Genomic DNA, 20,794 nt, shown 5'->3' with positions numbered 1-20,794 from the left:
TGAAGCAAGGTGCTTTGGTGCTGAGTGATCCTTTATGGCCAGCCTCTCTGCCTGCTGGGATCAGACCCAGCCATCTGCAGCAGGGTTAAGGGCCATAATAACTTGGGTCAGTATGGGGCTATTAGCAAGCATCCAGAGCAAGAGGAAAAGGAACAGGTACATCAAAAGCGAGACTCACCTGATTTTTCAAGTGTTGCTCTAGTCGCTGCAGTCCTTCAGTTTCTCCCCCTCTCCACGGGGACTGGCTGTCTCGGGAGATTTCCAAATCCTCAGGAAGGGGCACCCTGTAACATTCAGCCAGGTGCAGCTCAGGGACAGGCTTACATCTCCTAATTTAAAAGAGAGGCTTCTTTCAAAGAGAGAACGTGATGAAGAGGAGGGAGGAAGAGCACTTCCCATCCAGTGTGCCAAGGAGATGGCTCCTGTCTCCTCTTTAATCATGGTACAGGGCAATGCCGCCAGAGCAATAAGCCAGAGCAAGAGGGGTAATGTAGTCAGAGGTCCTCGTCTGCAGCCTCCTTGAAAAACGTTAGCAGAGAGTTGTGATCAGGACGCGGAATGAGCCTCTCCTGCAGCCACTAAAGGAGACAGCAGCAGCATAGTGAAAAGTCGGGGGACATGCCTCCCTCACCTCCTGTGGCTGCACCTCTGAGCAGACTCTTCCATGATGAATGAGTCCAAGCAAGGACACAGGGAGACCCACTGTGGTATGACACTAGACAGTAACAGGGTGACACTGGATCCGGGAAGGCCAGGGTGAGCAATAGGATGTGTCTGAGCACGGGATGTGCTCACCCCAACCTGTGGTGGTGGCAAGGATTGGGACATGCACAGATCATTGCCACTGGGACGGGAGTGCAGAGAGGCAGTTCTCAGCCCTATAGGATGCAGACTGAGGGAGACAGGAGAGCAGCGCTCAGGTCTGGGTCCAGCAACTGGCCTGCTGAGCTCCCTGCAGCACAGCCCTTGCACGGCACATTGTCTCACTCCCAGCCTGCTGTGTTTGTGGCAGGGAGGGCCAATGTGCTTTCCTTCCGGCCCCTCCTCCTCAGCAGTCTCCTCCTAGTCTAGGGAGCGGGGAGGGAGAGCCTCCTCCCCTCCATCCTCAGGCTTGTAGCATCTTCGGACAGGTTCTAAGCCCCCTGCTCCTGCTCCACCCCCTTACTGTCTCTCCCACCTCTGGAGATGAGCTTCCCTGGGCTGTGATAGGTTTTATCAGGAGCAGGGGGCAAAGTCACTCCTTTCAACTGTCTTCCCCATCTGTCCCTTGCTAATCCAGCAGGAGGTTCCCCTCTGCTCCTGTCCTTCAGGGTGCTCCTGGTATCCCACAGCTGTGGCCCTTTGAGCAATCCCACATTTCTGCTGCTGGAGCTGGCCCCACTCCCTCCGATGATGGATGCGCACCAGGGTGGGGATGTCTCCCTTCAAATAGGAAGGAAAAGAAGAGGGTCAGTCGGGGGCCCTGAGTCAAGCACCCACATCAAAAAGAGAGTTATGTTACAAAAAGCCTTTTTACTCCCCCTGAAACATGGATGCAGCCACATTTCAGTGACAGCTGGAAATGAACTGGAAGGCAGTGCAGATCTCAGAGCACTGGTGTAACATGAGCCCTTCATGGAGCACAGCACTATGCAAGCATGAGCCTCTTTATATTTCATCATGTATTTAAAAGGGTAACCAAGAATTAAAAAAATAAGGAAAAGTCTAACCCAGTCTGTCTATCTACTCACATGGCTCTCACCACTGTAATCACAGAATCATAGAACTAAAAGGGATCTTAAAAAGTCATCTAGTCCAGTCCCCTACACTCATGGCAGGACTAAGTATATCTGGGGGCTCTCACCATAAACAATTAATTCTATCCTCACAACACCCCTGTGAGGGCCATGTTACAGATGGGAGCTCAAGCACAGGGTAGATTAAGTGACTGGCTTGCGGTTACACAGAAAGTCTGTGGCTGAGATGGGAATGGCACCCAAGTGTCTGAAATTCCAGTCCAATGCTCTATCTACTACATCGTCTTTCCTGCCCTGGTGCAACTTCCCTCTGGATCACTAACTTCACTGCTTTCAGAACAAAATAAAAAACGTATCTCCTTGACTTAGCTTCCTTCAGTAATACCTGTGTGCATGAGAGAAAACACACACACACACACACACACACACACACACACACACACACACACACACACACAAAAAATGTAATTTAGTCTACTGCACTAGCAAGGTCTGCTGAAATAAATGCCTGTGTAACCTTAACTCTGGCCCCTTGTCCATTACATGAATAGATTTTAAATACCAAAGGGACCACTACGACTATATAGCAGAAACTCTGGCAAAACCCAGGCCCCAGAATTTCACCAAGTGATTCCTGAATTAAACCTATGATTTCTGGGTTAGCTACAGTGTATCTTTTAGAAAGAGGAATCCAAAGATTTCAAGTGATGGAGATTCCACCACCTCCCTTAGTTAGTCATTCCCTTCCTCCTGAAAACACACAACAGACCAACACTGAAGAAACCCACTCTAGTTACATCAGCTCAAGCCAACTACCACCTAGTGTCAAACTTCCCATTCCTAAGCAAGCTCACAGAAAAGTTAGCTAAATGCCAACTACAAGCTCATCTAACTGAATCCAATAATCTAGACCTGGCAGAATCTGGATTCAGGCCCAGAGAGGGGACCGAAAAAAATGCTTTAGTGGCACAGATAGATGATCTCCTTATGTCAATTGATGAAGGACAACTGTTCATTTTCATCCTCCTGGCCCTCTCTGCAGCATTCAGCACTGTCAACCACTGGGCACCGCTGTCTCACCTGAGAGAGGTGCAGGGTAGGGTGACCGGACAGCAAATCTGAAAAATTGGGACGAGGCATGGGGGAGTAATAGGAGCCTACATAAGGAAAAGACCCAAAAATCGGGACAGTCCCTATAAAATCGGGACATCTGGTCACCCTATGGCAGGGAAACAAGGTAGTACACTAAAATGGTTTCAGTCCTTCCTGGAGGGATGCACCCAACAAGAAGTGATGGAAAACTAAACCTCCACTATTAGACCTCTCAAATGTAGAATGCAACAAGTATCAATTCTCTCTCCAGGTCTTTACCACACTGACATGCAGCCACTACGTAAACTGGTCAGAAAACATGGACTCAGTTGCCAGCAATATGAAAATGACACACAGCTCTATCTGTCCATCACCACATATGACCACACCACTACCATCAAGATGGCCCAGTGCTTGGATGAGATCAGCTCATAGATGAAGTACAGCTGGCGGAAGCCGAACCCGAGCAAGACAGAGGCGACACTGGTTGGCAGGGCATTTTGAAGAATTTGGTTGAAGGTTCACACACAGAGTTGGTCAATTCAGTTCACAATTAGAAGTACTCTTGGACTCCTTGGTGATGCTAGGCTCTCAGACAGCAGCATTCACAAGTGATGCTTTCTAGCCTGACTGATTGATTAGGAGACTCCATCCCATCCTGGTGGCCGATAACCTAGCTTGTTATTCAAGCCCTTGTCACTTCTCAGTTGGACTACAGCAATGCAACACACCTGGGCATGAGTTTCAGCACTTAAAAGACAGAACTAGTCCAGAATACTGCTATGCATCTCCTCACCATCACAGGCTACCTGGAATATATGACACCCATCCTCTGTTCCCTACACTAGCTTGCCACAGAATGTTGAATCAAGTTCAAGGTCTCAGTCCTTATCTTCGAGGCACTCCATGGCATGGCCCACAGTATCGAAAAGAACCTAAAACTCCAGGATGTGTAGACTGTGGTCAACAAATCCACTTCTCTGGTCCAGTGGAACTTTCTACTATAAGGGTAAAGCTTGTTTGTGAAGGAGACAGAACTTTCTTTGAGGTCAGACTGAGACAGTGGAATGAACTTCCCCAGGAACTGAGGACCATCACAAACCATATCACCTTCCACTCCAAGAGACCCTGCCTTCTCTAACAAGCACAAAGCAACATGTATTTTTTTTAAATATCTATTCAACAAGGTATTCCACTGCATATGCTTTTCCCCTGGGGAGAGAATCAGAAACCAAGCAACACATGATGGATGTTTGTCACTGCTTCATGCACTGTGGGATGGTGCTCAGATACTATGCTGAGAAGCATGATATAAGACTTATACAGAATAGAGTTTTTCCAGAGGTTAATTATCTTCACTTGTAAAAATCTATCTCATTACGTTTAGCTTCAACTTCCAGCCATTGACTCATGTCATGCTTCTGTCTGTTAAATTAAAAAGTGTTCTGCTATTAGAAACCATCTCCTGATGTAGATGTTTATAGACCATGATCAAGTCACCATCTTCTCTTGGATGAACTAAATAGATTGTGCTTCATTAACGGTTCACTATAATGCAGGTTTTCCAGACCTCAGATTACGCTTGTAGCTCTTCCCTGAACCCCTTCAATTATTTCAACGTTCTTTTTAAAGTATGGACACCAGAAGTGGACACAGTATCCCTATAATGGTCTCACCAATGTCACATACTGAGGTAATGCCATCGATATTCCCTTGCTTATACATCCAAGTGTTACTGTCTTTTTGTTCTGTGTTTTCCCAGTGCCTAGCACAATGGGGAACCGGTCCATAACTTGGTCTCCTAGGTGCTATGCAATAAATAATAAATAATAATAATAATTTAATATTAAGTATTATTATTTTAGCCCTCTTAGTCACATTTGCACATTCTTTATACATACAACCCATTATTTAATTACATGTTCAAATAATGCAATATATCATCTAATAGTGTCATTTAAACTGGCCAAATCCTTCCCTTGTGATAATAAGAGAGAAAGAGCTCTTTACTGGATTGTCTATTTTTGCTGTATGAAAATTACTTACTGAAAATCCTCAGTTGTAAGGTTTCGTACAGGCATGTCAGGGTCCCCGAGTACAGAGAGGATATGAAGAAATCTTTTGTATGTCAAGGGGGGAGTCCCACCATTCATGTCCAAAATCCTGAACAAGACAAGACCACTTGTAGTATGAATATAAAGCATGCAGAAAATGGAAGTGGCAGGTGTCAGTCATGCCGGCAGAGCTGATGAATAAATTAGCTATAGCATAGAGATGGAACATCCCTGTTATGAGGTTCCCGGTACAGATGTCACAGTCTAGTGCATTCATGCAAAGCCCCACTGACTTCAATGGAATTCTGTGCAAGTGTCCAGGTCCACTTGGACCAATCCACTTGCAGGGTTGCAAGTTTTACAATTTTTTAAACAGACTATGAATAGCATTGGAAAGACTCTGTTTTTATTAATTTCAATGGATTAGAGCCATGTTGGTTTCCAAAATGTTTTTTATTTTTAAATCCACTTAAAATCTTTGCACTAGCAAAAAATGTAAAACAAAAAGGCATTCTCCTGGCCACAGATGAGACCTGCAAGAACCAAAGGCCACACAACTCTTTTTGTGGGATGTGGTGTATGGAGGAGTAGAGGAGAAATCAGCTTTATTATGGAAGATAGTGACAACTCAAGGCCTCAGTCATGCAATTTGCTTTGTGGAGGCAGAGCCCAGCACCCAGATGGAGTGGCAGTGACTAAAACTGGCCTCTCTGTTGCCACAGGGAATTCTCTCCATGGGGAACAAGATGTATTTTCAGAACTTAACAGATTTCCATCTCTCCATAGCAATCACGAGCAATCATAAATTTAATCCTCCAGCCAAAAACAATTCAATTAACCTATCTACTATCAATCAACAAAATATGCAGACAAGAGAAATTAAAATGTTGATGGTGCCCTCCTTTGCAGTCACTTCTGTCCAGCAATCAATTACTGAGGCCCCAATCCTGTAAATGCTTATCCATATGAATAAATTTATGCATGCAAATACGCCTTTGAATTCAACAAGGCGCTCCATATAGACAGATTTGCTCACATGCGCAAGTGTCTACAGGATCAGCAGTTTATTAATTAATAATGCAAAACACTGTTTGATCTCCAAATTTATAATGAATCTCCAATATCTGCAGCCATTCAGTTTTGAATAAACCACAAACAGTATCTGATTGGTAGTGTTTGCATTTTAATTTCTTTCATGGGCAAAACGTTAAGCTGATTAGAAAACCGCTAGTGCTTGAAAATAAACACTGATATAATCAGATGAAATGGGTAAAAAAAATATAATTGCATCCTTCCCTGCCGATTTGGATTTTGTTTTTTAAAGAGTAGATTATATGAAGGCTTGAACCAAATCCAATGGCCAAAGGGTACATATTAATAAAACATTATAACTAGCATACCAAATCACAGCCCTAATTCTAATTTCAATTCCAATTCATGTGCATTCCCTCCTCTGGTTCTTACTGACTGGCACACAATGTTACATTCATCCCAGGAAGCTCAACGCTCTAAAAGCTCAAATATTAGAATCTAAAAGAATCAGAATCACTAGGCATTTCCCACTGATATTTGTTAAAACTAAACATAAACAAAAGATCATTGAGAAATTGCCTTGTGGCAGTTACGTACCGTCTGATGTCATAAAGCGTGTGCCCCCTCAAGGAAAGCACATCAAATCCCATCTCTCCACCCAGAACTTGTATGGTCCTCTCCATCTCTTTGTAAAATGGTTCAATCTCAGCATCTAGAGTCACCTGGGTAATGTTCCACTTTTTAATATGGTCTCGAAGAACCAACTCATATTCTCCTTGAATAACCAGTAAGCAAGAGCCCAGTTTAGTTAGGTTCCTCTGCAGATCCTCGAGGGACTGCAGCAGGAAGTGCCAGCGTAGAGTTCCCATATTCATTTCAGACATCAGGGACTTTCTATCCAGAATGTAGACTGGATACACAACCTCTGAGGACTCCAGTGCAGCCAGCAGAGTTGGGTTGTCATGGAGCCGAAGTCCCTTCCGGAAGAGATGAATGGTCCGGTGAGGCATGTTGGGCATTTACTTGAGATCTGTAAAAGAGGGAATTCCTGAAGTGGAGGGATTTCCAAATCCCAATTAAAGAGGGAAGCCCATTAACAGCTAAAATGGAACTTTGAGCAGTTGACAGCACTGTAAAAGAACTGATTGATACACGCAGCTCATTAGCACTGCCAGAAGCTTTCCTCAATTAGACTGGGCGGGCTCTAGAAGATATGACACCTCACAACACGGGCATAGCTGAGACAGCAAGGTTTTTGGGGAAGTGTTACAACAAAAATAATATCAAACATCTGGAACAGAGCATCAGATAGGCACATTTGTTCTTACAGATGTAATGAACCCCCAACACACGTTCCTCCCCTCCTATTTCTGACTATGCACTTTCCCACTCATAAAATGCACCGGTCTCCCCCAAAGCAGCATATCTCCCTTCATTACAAATCAGCAGAGAATCAAAATCAGACTAAACTCTTTCCCATCTTCCCCCTCCACTCTGGCATAGAGCCCAACCTTCAGCAATACTAATAACTAGATCTGGTCCAAACTTTTTGATAGGGCAAATTCCCTTCGAAAAATGCAGTTTTGTTGAAACTGAAACATTCTGTGGACACATGTCAACTTGGATGAAATTATTGTATGGAGAAAAGTCAAAATGTTTCCTTTAGATTCATCTCTTTTAGACTTTTAATATAATATAAAACATTAAACATAATTATATATAATTAATATTATGCATATATATTATATTTAGTGTTTTAATATAAAATCCTAAACAAAACAAATCAAAATGAAATGGCTTGATCCTGTTGGAACTGATATTTTGACACTTATCAAAACACATTTTGCCAGAATCATTCCATGGAAAATTTCAGCTTTTCATTTCAAAATTAATAGCTAGTTCTTATCTAGCACTTTTTATCTGTAGATCTCAAATCACTTTATATCGTTCTCCCCATTTTACAAAAGGGAAAACGAGGCACAGAGGCGGAAAGTGATTTGCCAAAGGTCACTCAGCAAGCCAGTGGCAGGGCTAGGAATGCATACTCAGGGCACATTCAGGAGGATGCCACTCTTGGAGCGGGATTTTCACTTCCAAGGGAGGAGGGGCTGTCCCACCCTCACTGTGGGGAGCAGAAGCAGAGGATTTCAGTATTGGGATAGGTGTTGGTAGGATCCTCATATCACAGCTGGGGGAGGGGAAGCTTTGAGGACCCCTCTATAACTACCACTTAAGGGAGGCTCCTGCTCCACTATCCAGAGAGGGGAAAGAGCCAGGGGTTCCTGGTCTTTCACAGACCTTGGGAGGCAGGCCAGTCCCCGCTTACAACCTCCCAACCTGAAGCAAATACTCACCAGCAACTACACACCACACCACAGAAACACTAACCCAGGAACCAATCCCCATAGCAAACCTCGTTGCCTACTCTGTCCCCATATCTACTCTAGCGACACCATCAGAGGACCCAACCACATCAGCCACACCATCAAGGGCTCATTCACCTGCACATTTACTAATGTTATATATGCCATGATGTGCCAGCAATGCCCCTTTGCCATGTACATTGGCCAAACCGGACAGTTCCTACATAAAAGAATAAATGGACACAAATCAGACATCAGGAATGGTAGCATACAAAAGCCAGTAGCAGAACAATTTAATCTCCCTGGACATTCTATAAGAGATTTAAAAGTAAGTATTCTTGAACAAAAAAACTTCAGAAACAGACTTCAGAGAGAAACAGCAGAACTAAAATTCATTTGCAAATTTAACACCATTAATTTGGGCTTGAATAGGGACTGGGGGTGGCTGGCTCATTACAAAAGCAGCTTTGCCTCTCCTGGAATTGACACCTCCTCATCTATTATTGGGAATGGATCACATCCACCCTGATCAAATTAGCCCTGTCAACACTGGTTCTCCACTTGTGAGGCAACTCCCTTCTCTTCATGTGTCATTATATAATGCCTGTATCTGTCATTTTCACTCCATGCATCTGAAGAAGTGAGGTTTTTTTTACCCATGAAAGCTTATGCCCAAATAAATGTTAGTCTTTAAGGTGCCACCAGACTCCTTGTTGTTTTTGTGGATGATGCCCTGATACTTGGTGTTTGTATGTGTGTTTGTGCATGTGTGTTCATGTGTAAGACACAGGGGGAGGAGGGATCATGTGTCTTTTCTGTATTGGCAGTGTCCAGTACTATTGGTCCTGTGCTCAGAGCCATCTCACTGCTTGGGGGCGGGGGAGGCAGGGCAAGAGGCCCCACTGCCACCCCTGGGGGGATTTCACTGCTGGGGGGGGAAGGGCAGGAGGCTCCATTGCCACCCCTGAGGGGTTCTCACTACTTGGGGGGGGGCCGGGCAGGAAGCCCCATTGCCTCCCCGGGGGATCACACTGCTTTGGAGGGAGCAGGGGACCTCATTGCCACCCCTGGGGCGATGAGCCCCCCACTGCTGAGGACAGGCATGAGCACTATCCCACTGTCACTGAACAGAGGTTCCCAGCTGTTTTGCGGAGAGGCGTGGTAGAGCGGAGTCGCCCACGTGTCTCCCTGGAAGGGCGGGGGGGGGGTCGGAATGTCCCACTCTCACGGGGAGGGGAGGGAGAGCCCATTGTTCTCCAGGGGTAGGGGGATTGTTACCTTCCTCGCTCCGCTGCCCCGGCGTCTCTACCAGAGCCGACCTCGCTTCCTGCTTTCGCCGGCGGGGACCGCCCCTGGGAGGCCGCTGCGCTCTGAGCTGCCCGACGGGCCTGGGCGTGACAGGGGCGATGGGAATCCCGTGCGGGTGGGGGAGCTATGAGGGAATGTGGGTGTGTCTGTGTTGGGGAGCTATGGGAGAATCGCGGGGAGGGGATCGGGGGAGCTATGGGAGAATCCCGGGGGGAGCTATGGGAGAATCGCGGGGAGGGGATCGGGGGAGCTATGGGAGAACCCCGGGGGGAGCTATGGGAGAATCCTGGGGAGCTATGGGAGAATCGCGGGGAGGGGATCGGGGGAGCTATGAGGGAATCCCGGGGGGAGCTATGGGAGAATCCCGGGGAGGGGATTGGGGGAGCTATGGGAGAATCCCGGGGAGGGGTTCGGTGGAGTAATGGGAGAATCCCAGGGACGGGTTCGGGGGAGCTATGGGAGAATCCCGGGGAGGGGTTCGGGGGAGCTATGGGAGAATCCCGGGGGGAGCTATGGGAGAATCCCAGGGAGGGGTTCAGTGGAGTAATGGGAGAATCCCAGGGATGGGTTCGGGGGAGCTATGGGAGAATCCCGGGGAGCTATGAGGGAATCCCGGGGGCGGGGGGCAGGATGCAGGGAGGCTGATGGAGTTCGTTAGGACAATTCCATGGTGGCTGATGATCCTGGGTCTGGGGGAGGTAAGAACTGGGGTGGGGCCATGGAGTCTGAGGGTGGGAATCAGCTCCTGGGCGTTTGATGGTTGAGGGGGCATGGTGGGGGGCCGGGAAGCAGGGAGTGACACCGAGATCAGCACAGGCTTTTTCCAGTTTTAAAGACAGATAGAAAATAAGAGAAGAAAAGTCCACATGGGCCAAGGAGACCTTACACAACACTTATAATTTTATATTGTCAGTGGGTTTCATTTTGATGAGTCCTAACCTTTCTTTATCAAGATTTAGATTTCAGAAGTTAAGCTGCCTGACCCACAGCCCAGTTCCAAAAGAGGAAGGTTACTAGAATTCCTTGTTTGCAAGAGGAATAAGAACATTCCTAGGTTCAGATTCACAGTGGAGGTGCTGAAATCTATAATAAGTTCTGTATTTAATATTATTTTGCTGGTGAATGAATGAATGTTGGAGCCCTTGGCTTTGTTGTCTCTCTTCGTGGGGTCTCAGGCTCCAACCCAAGCCCCAACATCTGCACTGCAATTTTCAGCCCCATAGTCTGAGCCTCATGAGCCCGAGTCAGCTGACCCAAGCCAACCACGAGTGTTTTACTGCAGTGTGGACATACCCTTGGGGTTTTTCCCATTAGTTATTTTTATAGGGGTTTTATACTGAATTTTCCATGAATTGGTGACACGTTTCTCTTAAGACATTTTACCCAGTTGAGGTCAAGCCAGTTTCCTCAAAAGTATCTGGATTATATAAATAAATTTTTGGCAGGCGAGGGAAGTCACAGACCAATAGCCTCTATGATATGGCAAATAGTGAATATTTTTAAATTTGCTAGCTTAAGCAGGACTTCAACTGGTTGACACTTGCTCATGAAGATATAATTCAAACTCAATTGAACTCAACTCTGTGGCTCGAAGACAAGCCTTGCACCTGACTTATGCAAAGACCTTGGAGGAAATTGCTGCAAGGTGGAGCAAGCAAACTGGCAAATCAAGGGTAAGGCTGAGAAGCCTCTCCTTTCAGGTCAACAAGTCATCTGAGGGCAGAGTGATGTTCCAGAATCTCCAAGACTGATCATCTTATGGAGAGGAAGTCTCTAAATCAGCAAACAGGACATTCCAAACTTTGATCCAATCTCTCTGCATCTGAAGGTCTGCTAGAGACAAGTTCTGAGCCATCACTGTCTGGCTCCTTGTCTGTAGTTCCAACTCCTATTCTACAAGGCTTCTGGAGGCTGCAGGAGATGAATAGCATGCAAATCCACCATCAGTTTAAATTAGCTGCTCCCACTAAAGATAGATTTTGGAGTCATTATGGATAGTTCTCTGAAAACATCTGCTCAATGTGCAGCAGTAGTCAAAAAAAGCTAACAAGCTAACAAAAAAGCTAACCATTAGCAAAAGGATAGATAATAAGTCTGTAAATGCCCCTCTATAAATCCAGGGTATGCCCACACCTTGAATACTATGTGCCATTCTGATCATCCCATCTCAAAAAAGACGTGTTAGAATTGGAAGAAGTACAGAAAAGGGCAACATAAATTATTAGGGTTATGGAACAGCTTCTGTATGAGGGCAGATTAATAAGAATAGGACTGTTCACCTTGGAAAAGAGATGACTAAGCTGGGATATGATAGACGTCTATAAAATCATGAATGGTTTGGAGAAAGTGAATGGGGAAGTGTTGTTTACCCCTTCACATAACACAAGAACCTAGAGGTCACCCAATGAAATTAATAGGCAGCAGGTTTGAAGCAAACAAAAGGAAGTACTTCACACAATGCACAGTCAACCTGTGGAACTCGTTGCCAGGAATGTCATGAAGGCCAAAAGTATAAGTGAGTTCAAAAAATAATTAGATATGTTCGTGGAGGATAGGCCCATCAGTGGCTATTAGCCAAGATGGGCAGGGATGCAACCCCATGCTCTGGGTATCCCTGAACCTCTGACTGCCAGAAACTGGGACTGGATGACGGGGCGGATCACTAAAAAATTAACCTGTTCATTCTGTCTGAAGCATCTGGCCCAAGCCATTGTCAGAAGATAGAATACTGGGCTAGATGGACCATTTGTCTGACCCAGTCTGGCCATTCTTATGTTTAAGTTTCTGTTAGCTGCGAGACATCCCAGCCTTTTAATTTCTTTATTGTCAGGCTCTGAAAGTGTGGCTGTAGGCATGCATGGGTTTGGAGGCACTCATAAATCCCACACAAGGGAGGTACTAGTAAGAAAAGTTCCCCAGGTTTAAACGACCCTAAATATTGTCTCATAAAGGCACTAATTAGAGAGTGTTCTGTGTTCAGAAGTCTTGAGCATAATACTACTTAGCTCTTATATAGCACATTTCACCAGGTTTTTACCTGTAACATCTGATAAATGAGAGTTGATAGGTTTTTGCTTATCTTGAGTATCCAGTATAATAGTTCTCAGAGGAGGAGGGAATGGAAAGATGTAAAGCCTAGTGGTCTGGAATGCCTAGTGATTAGCATCCACTCAGTCATGGGGCAGTGGTAGCGGAGCCCAGGCCCACCCACTTCACCGGGCTCTGACCCAGGGCCTTAGGAGAGTCAGCAGCATTAGACTTCCAGGGGAGACTGTGACATTCCCTGGTGTTATCTGGACCGGTGAGCTGCTGGGTCACTCCAATCCTTGACTCTGGGATCCAGCCTTACCCTGCTGTGCTGTGAGAACCCCCTACTCCTGGGCTGTTCACACACAGCCTCTGGCATGTAAACTGCTTAGATTGTGCAACCGAATGACACTAGCCAGTATCTCCAGTCCCGGACACAACCCTAGGAACCTTTGTCTTGCAGTGTCACGTTATACCTGCTAGACACTTCTAGCTGATATGAGTTTGTCATTTTAACAAAGAAATTGAGATGTACCAGGCTTGTTATCCCAAGGGGAGTCTCTGACACACTTCAAACCAAATGCTTCAGGTAGAATAAACAAATATTTATTAACTACAAAAGATATATTTTAAATGATTATAAGTCAAAGCACAACAAGTTGGATTTGGTCAAATAAAAGCGAAACACGTTCTAAGCTGATCTTAACACTTTCAATGTCCTTACAAACTTAGATGCTTCTCCCCACAGGCGGGCTGGTTGCCCTTCAGACAGCCTCTCCCCTTTGATCAGCACTTCAGTCGCTTGGTGGTGATGTCTGTAGATGGAGGTGGAAGAGAGAGGAAGAGCATGGCCAACATCTCTCCCTTTAATCATGTTCTTTCTTCCCTCTTGGCTTTGCCCTCCCCCTTCAGAGTCAGGTGAGCATTACCTCATCGTAGTCCCTGACTGACCAAGGGAAGGTGGGGTGACTCACTTTCTTGCTGCTTAGGCCAGCGTCCTTTGTTCCTGGTAGGCTGGGCTGGGTTTGTCCCATACATGCTCTGATAAGGTATGAACTGCCCCTCTGTTCCTGGAGAGTTTTGCCTGGCTTTTTTTAAGCCATGAGGACACATTTTCAGCCTTATAACTATATACATGAAATTACAACCAATAACATTACTGTAACAACACTGCTCAGTGCATCATGAACCTTCCGAAGACACCCAACATGACAAACTTTGCATTGGATACCACACAATCATATAAGGATGAACATGGGGGTGCAAGTTGTTCCCCTGAGATACAGAATGTCACAGGACCCTCTGAGTTACCCTCCCTGGGTCACTTCCTACCACTGCTTCTCTCTGTTTCTGGTCCCAGATAGGGGAAAGGGAAACCAAACCATCACCCCCGAGCAGGCTCACAGTTCAGTCCTGGTACTTCAGGGAGGCGTGTCATAAACAGATAGCTAAGGGTTAATGTCTCTTTCACCTGGAAAGGGGTAACAAAAAACACCTGACCAGAGGACCAATCAGGAAACAAGACTTTTTCAAATCTGGGAAGAAATGTCATGACATTTCTTCCCAGATTTGCAAAAGTCTTGTTTCCTGATTGGTCCTCTGGTCAGGTGTTTTTTGTTACCCCTTTCCAGGTGAAAGAGACATTAACCCTTAGCTATCTGTTTATGACAAGGCATCTCTATCCCCTTTTGGCAGAAGCCTTTAGGGTAGCTCTGTGCTCTTTTCCAGCCTTCTGAGCTATGGTTGCTCCCTTTTCAACCTTTTCTTCAGTTCGCGCATTCTCTGCAAGTTTAACAGGCTAGCTGGTCCCAGTACTGTCCTTTAACTGCTTCCATCCCAGTGTGGGGTTTGTATATCCCATCACAAAAGGGTTAGGGTTTGCCTACATGGGTGAGTTATACCGGTATATGGTAAGGTGTGAATTCAGTGTGCTGTAGTTATACCGATAGAACTCCCCATGTGGACACTTATTCCGGTTTAAGAATGACTATTTTGGTTTAGCTTTAACCTCTGCCAAAATAACAAGCTAAACAGAAGAAAGAACTCTTATATTGGAGTTAATGTCCACATTCAGAGCTCTATTGGTGTAACTACAGCACTTTTAATTCACATCTTGTTTTACACCGGTGTAATTTCCCTATGTAGACAAACCATAAGAAGGATGCTTTATAATTGGCTCTGACGATCATATGATGATCTGGTTTCAGTATTAGGCTGCTTGATTCAAATTATAGATTTGATTGACTTTGTTAAAATTCTTTAGTACAATCAATAACCAAACACAGCTACCTACTTAGGAACTTACTTCAGTGGGGGAGAGGGATAGCTCAGTGGTTTGAGCATTGGCCTGCTAAACCCAGGGTTGTAAGTTCAATCCTTGAGGAGGCCAGTTAGGGATCTGGGGTAAAAATCAGTACTTTGTCCTGCTAGTGAAGGCAGGGGATGGGACTCAATGCCCTTTCAAGGTCCCTTCCAGTTCTAGGAGATTGGTATATCCCCCATTGTTATTTTTATTAATCTGTTGATACAAGTCCAATCCAATATTGAGATGCAACTTGTTGATTTGATGGAGTTATTTGTTTAGTACTAATAATGATGGCTTAGCTCCAGTGATAGTTTTTTCTTGTTTTTTAAATCTTAATTTAAGAGTTTTAATACAATTTATAAAAAAGAAACTGGTACTGATTGCTTTCAATAAGCAACATGGGTCCAGAACCTTTAAGGGCCTAAACTGGATACCAACCTATTAGATTAAAAGTCAAACTAGAATCCCCTAATAAGTTTATGGTTCTCACAAAATGCATTGGATGGCTGGGGTATGTAGGGGTAGCAGGCCTGGGGACATGGCCAGGGGCCTGTAGTACTGTCCCACAGGACTTGGTGGTGGGTGGAGCAGAGATTGGCTCACATGGGGTTCACTCCAGAGGGGGATTGGGCAGGGACAGGGAGGGGTCTCTTATGAAGGACTCTGCCCTTTCCTGTGCAATAAGGGTCACAGTAACATCATTATTGCTATATTGGATTTTGAAGCAGACTGGATGGGAGCAGGGTTCCCCCTAAAAACACTGCAAATACTCTATGGCCACGAGTTTGGCCCAGTGAGAGAGACTGTCTTTTCCTGGTTTGCTTGCAGCCTTGTTAAGCATGTTTCATGTTATTTACCTCCTTGGTGATCCTTGAGCCCTTCCCAGAATCAGCTGCTGTCTCCTTTCTGGGGATCTTCAAGTGATTTGCTAGGGTCAGCCCTGGCTCCTTCCTGAGGATCTCTCCTGTGTGGCACCAGCTTCCTTATATAACAATAATTTGAAGAATGGGGTCATCAGACAGAATTTAGGTCACTCCAGCAATGCTGGCAAAGGCTGCAATTGAGATTATACAATTTCATGTGACTTATACAAGCAGAGGGAGGAACCTTTAGTAAGCTTTAAACAGTCAGGTTACAATAGGTCATTTTAGGACCTCAGGGCAGAATCCACAAGCAAAAGGAAATGCAGCCTCATTTCCTCTATAACAGCTAGTATATTTTTTATGTATGTTGGTGAATTTTAAGATGTTTCTCCCAAATGCATTAAAGAGTTGAGTTGATACTGGGGCTGGCAGCATGAGCAATAAAGAAGTCAAATTGTCTTACAATGAGGTGCTCACATCCTCTGGTGAGTGGGTTTGAGTTATTTAATAGTTCAGTCATGATAGTGCTTTTTTTGTCTCATTTTTTTCAAAGAGAAATTACTGAAAAATGGATAAATCTATTTTATAATAAATTTCCTAATAGCCACATATTGCCTTGTTCATTATTTTCAAATGCTATTATTCTATACTCAGATATAATCAACATGTTCAAAGCTCATATAGGACACACAAGACTAAAAGGCGGTCGAGCAGTTATTGGCTAGGGAGCTCCATGCCTTCTGACACAACCAAAGAAATCTCTCTCCAGTCAGTGGTTCGCAGCCTGCAGGCCACTTGTGGCCCAATCAGCACAGAGCTGCAGCCCATAAGACATCATCCTCAGGGCCATACAGGTAGTATTGGATGCAGCCCACAATGGTAAATAGGCTAAGAACCAATGATAGATTATTACAGCTCCAAACACTGTCCTACTGTGGGAAAAGATATCATTTGGGTCTCTTGACACCAAGAAAATGATCTGCAGCCAGGGCAGCCCAGAGGATACAGGGGGCCTGGGGCAAAGCAATTTTGGGGCCCCCTTCCATAAAAATAAATTGCAACACTGTAGAATACTATTTTTTAGGGGGCCTGGGGCAAATTGCCCCACTTGCCCCCCACCCTCCACCGGGTGGCCCTGTCTGCAGCTGCCAGTTTCTTATTACACTTTCTGTGATAGACTCAGAAAGTGTATTTGTAGAGAGAAAACCTATCAGCTAACCTATTTTCAACATCACTTTATGGCTGTGGAAAAGCTTTGGCTGAAGAAGTGAGGCTTAAGATTAGCTTTGTAAGTGGTAATAATGTTTCTCGAAAAGCTCACTGTTGTAATAATTATTGTTTTGTCTCTGATATTTACATGGCAAAGATTTATAAACCTGTTCAAACTTCCTAAATAAAGAGTTTTTTAAAAAAATTGTGCAGAGGTGGAATGTGAACCGGCTCCCCATAACACTGCAGCATAGTGAGCAGAGTGCCAGGATGATGTACTCTCAGCAACCAATGACAGTATGGAGGTGGGCTGCTGCATTCTGGACCAATTAATGCTTTTTATAATGTTGAGGTGCTCATTCCTAGCTAGAGTGAGCTGCAGTAGTCCAACCAAGAGAGTGTGAAAACGTAAAATATAATGGCCAGGTCAGCGCTTTACAGGATGGGGTGCAGTCTTCTAGCCAGCAGCAGATTGAAGATGGCATTTTTAACAGCCATTAAAGACTACCCCTTTCCTTTGGCATCTGAAAGGGATCTTTTTGAGGTGTTGTCTGTTGTGTACAAGTGATAGGATGTGCTGTTTGTAACTTAATGGCTTTTCTCCATCTGCTGCCATGGCACCTTGTGCTGTGATCTTGTTGGCTATAGCAAGCTAAAGAAGTTTGGATGCATGGATGGGATGCCACCTACAAAAACCTAAATGAATTATAAAAGATGGAGAGACACTAGACCAGTCCTGCTTGCCAGTGCAGGTTTGAACCATACACTTCAATATCTAGTGTTTTGCCTCAGGACTTAGTCCTAAAGTTAATTTGAATGTGGTGGTAGAACAGATTCACTTTAGACTGACTCCTGTGAGTTTGAAATGCACAGTACACTTTTTTGCAAATAATTCACCTTCAGATAAACACTGGTCCTCCATACATATGTATATAGATATCACTTTGCAATGCTTTGATCCTTGAATTTCATACAGTGGAACCCAGTTTATCATCATCACACTTGTTTCCTGATACCACATTGCCTCAGGGAAAAAGCAACACCATTGCATGAAACATAGATAAAGGCCACAGTGCACCACACTTATTGAAGGGCTCTGGGCTGGGTTGAATAAATGCTGCACTTACGTAATTTTTAACCAGTCATTTAAACAGGATTTCTTTTTTTGTTTATATATCACTGGGGAAAGTATCTGAGTGTGGCTAGTTTTACATATAATAGCAGGGGCACCTTCAAATCAATTGGAGTATGTCTACCCAGCAGGAAGGAGGTGTAATTCCCAGCTTGGGTAGACATACACACGCTAGCTCTGCTTGAACTAGCACCTAAAAACAGCAGTGTGGCCGCAGCAGCCTGGGCTAGCTGCCTGAGTCCATACATAGAGTGGCAGGTGAGATTGCACATGGGCAGCTAGCCTAAACCTCTGCAACCACACAGCTATTTTTAGGAGCTAGTTGAACAGAACTAGTGCGTGTACATCTACCTGAGCTGGGAATTACACCTCCCACCTGCTATGTAGACAAACCCTCATATGTAATATCAAAATAAACAATGGGATACTATATTCATATTCTTTTTTCATGTTTAATGCAGTAAAGAAAACAATTTTTGAATTTGTCTGAATTAACTACAGAATTCCCACCTTCCTGCACCAGAGAAAACACAGATAGCAGGCACCATTGCATGCGGATTGCTTCAGAATACAAAGGAATTGTGTACAGGGCCCTGTCTACTTCAGGATGCACTAGGACCAAATTCTGTGGCTAGGCCCCCTAAATTCAATTGCAAGGGCTCCCTAACTCTGCAGCAATGTTAATCGAACCTACTAAACAATGTATTATGTGACCTTATCTATACTCAAGCCACAGCGGATATATTAGAGAGCTTAGGTAGCTATCCTGGTTCTCTATCTTAGCCTATTATAATGCATGCTTTGTGCTCTGGAGGTCCTCTTTTCATTCCTTGGTATCACACAAGGTGGCGGCTGTTATAATAATTCATCGTATACCCAGGAAATACCCCATCCCCAGTCATCCAACAGCAGCAGCTTGAGCTGAAAACGGTCCCTGAATTACAATTCTTGAATGTTTAGTTTCAATGATAGATTGATTTTGTTGTGTTCTTCATTTGACACTGCCCTACGGAATTCAGCAGTTACAATGTTGTCTGAGTGGCTTGGCTTAGAATTTCCTTCCTTCACCCCATGTGAACTAGGAAAGGGGGGAACTTGTAGTCAGTATAAGCAATTAATCTTCTCGGCTCCCCTTGCCTTGGCTACTGCTCTGGTCTCTGGGCTGCCTAGCGGCCCAGCCTTCATTTTAGACTCCCCACACTCCCTAGCTGAACTCTAGCCCTTGTTCCCTGTCTCATTCCTGCCCCTCCTCACTGAAAACATGTAATCCAATGACAATGACCTCCCTCTTGTGAGAAAAGTTGGAGAGCAAGAGGCAACTGCAGGCAGGTCCCAGCAGGGTTGGGAGACAAAACAAAAAGCTCAGCATCTAGCAGCAGAAAAATGCGGATTTCTGTGGTATCTTGGAAAAATGCAAGATTCTGCATCTGCAGAGTCTAGGAGTCCACAGGCCAAAAGTGAGATGGCTGGGGCAGTTTACATCTCTTAGAGCAGGGGTGGGCAAACTTTTTGGCCTAAGGGCCACATCGGGGTTATGAAACGGTATGGAGGGCCAGGTAGGGAAGGCTGTGCCTCCCCAAACAGTCTGGCCCCAGCCCCCATCCGATCCCTCCCACTTTCTGCTCCCTGACTGCCCCCCTCAGAACCCCCCACCCATCCAACCCCACCCCCTGCTCCTTGTCCCCTGACTGCCCCCTCCCAGGACCCCGCCCCCTATCCAATCCCCCTACTCACTATCTCTGACTGCCCTGACCCCTATCCACACCCCCGCCCCCTGACAGGCCCCCCAGGACTCCCACGCCTATCCAACACCGCTATTACCCATCCCCTGACCGTCCCCCAACCAGAACCTCCACCCCATCCAACCACTCTTTGTCCCTGACCACTACCCGGGACCCCACCTCCTATCCAACTGCTCCCTGTCCCCTGACTGCCCCACAGGACCTCCTACCCCTTATCCAATACCCCCGCTCCCTGCCCCGTTACCATGCCACTAAGAGCGGCAGGACTGGCTTATTGGAAGGAGCGGTGGGTCAGAGTGCTCCCTGCACAGCAGCGTAGCTGCAGGGGAGAGGGGATAGCAGTGAAGGGGCTGTAGGTTAGCTAGTTTATCCATCTCTGTCTTAGAGCCATTGTTAGAGGTTCTTTACAGATTCAAATGGGCATTATGTAGGCCAGGGTTTGTCTACACATGAAAATTAATCTGGAATAAAATAGGGTATGAATTAAAAGAGGATTATCTATTCCCAATTAACTCACGTGGACACTCTTATTCTGGAATAAGCATGTTTTAGTCCAAATTATCTTAATCCACTGCATTAAACTAATTGAGAACAAGACACTCTTAGTGCAGAGTAAGAGCGTCTGCACAAGGAACTATTTAGGAATAGTTATTTGGGAATAGCTATTATGGCATAACTCCAACGTAGGCAAGCCCTTACACATAGGTCATGTTTTGAGATTATTTTCCCAAATGTAAGAGCTAGAAATTTAATTTTTAAAACAAAAGCTGATTTTCTGGAGCATGGTTCCGTGACAACGACTGAAGCTGATATCGCAGCATCACAGAATACATGGAGCTTTGTTCATATGTTTTATAAAATACCATGATCGTGTATGGTGCTGTCTAAATAATAAGGAAATGGGTTAAATAAATGTTTGTTTGTCTCTGTT

The 20,794-nt window shown here is 45.1% G+C and overlaps 1 protein-coding gene across 6 annotated transcripts in view; it reads right to left on the bottom strand.

Moving 5' to 3' along the window:
- The window catches only part of LOC127052490 (cryptochrome-1-like), a 45,386-nt gene extending 35,767 nt beyond the window's left edge, over positions 1–9,619 (bottom strand). For all 6 annotated transcript variants that reach the window (XR_007774758.1, XM_050956228.1, XM_050956227.1 and 3 more), the window contains exons 1-4: positions 9,556–9,619; positions 6,512–6,944; positions 4,875–4,991; positions 179–329 (exon numbers count right to left, since the gene is read on the bottom strand). Coding sequence is in view for 5 of the 6 variants with exons in the window: in XM_050956228.1 (XP_050812185.1) it covers positions 179–329; positions 4,875–4,991; positions 6,512–6,933 (690 nt within the window). In the remaining variant the exon portion in view is untranslated. The remainder of the gene's footprint in view (positions 1–178; positions 330–4,874; positions 4,992–6,511; positions 6,945–9,555) is intronic.
- Positions 9,620–20,794: the final 11,175 nt, after the last annotated feature.

This window comes from Gopherus flavomarginatus, chromosome 5, assembly GCF_025201925.1.
Source record: "Gopherus flavomarginatus isolate rGopFla2 chromosome 5, rGopFla2.mat.asm, whole genome shotgun sequence".
NCBI lineage: Eukaryota > Metazoa > Chordata > Testudines > Testudinidae > Gopherus > Gopherus flavomarginatus.
Note: the sequence above shows the minus strand (reverse complement) of the source record. Positions and strands in the feature narration are given on the sequence as shown.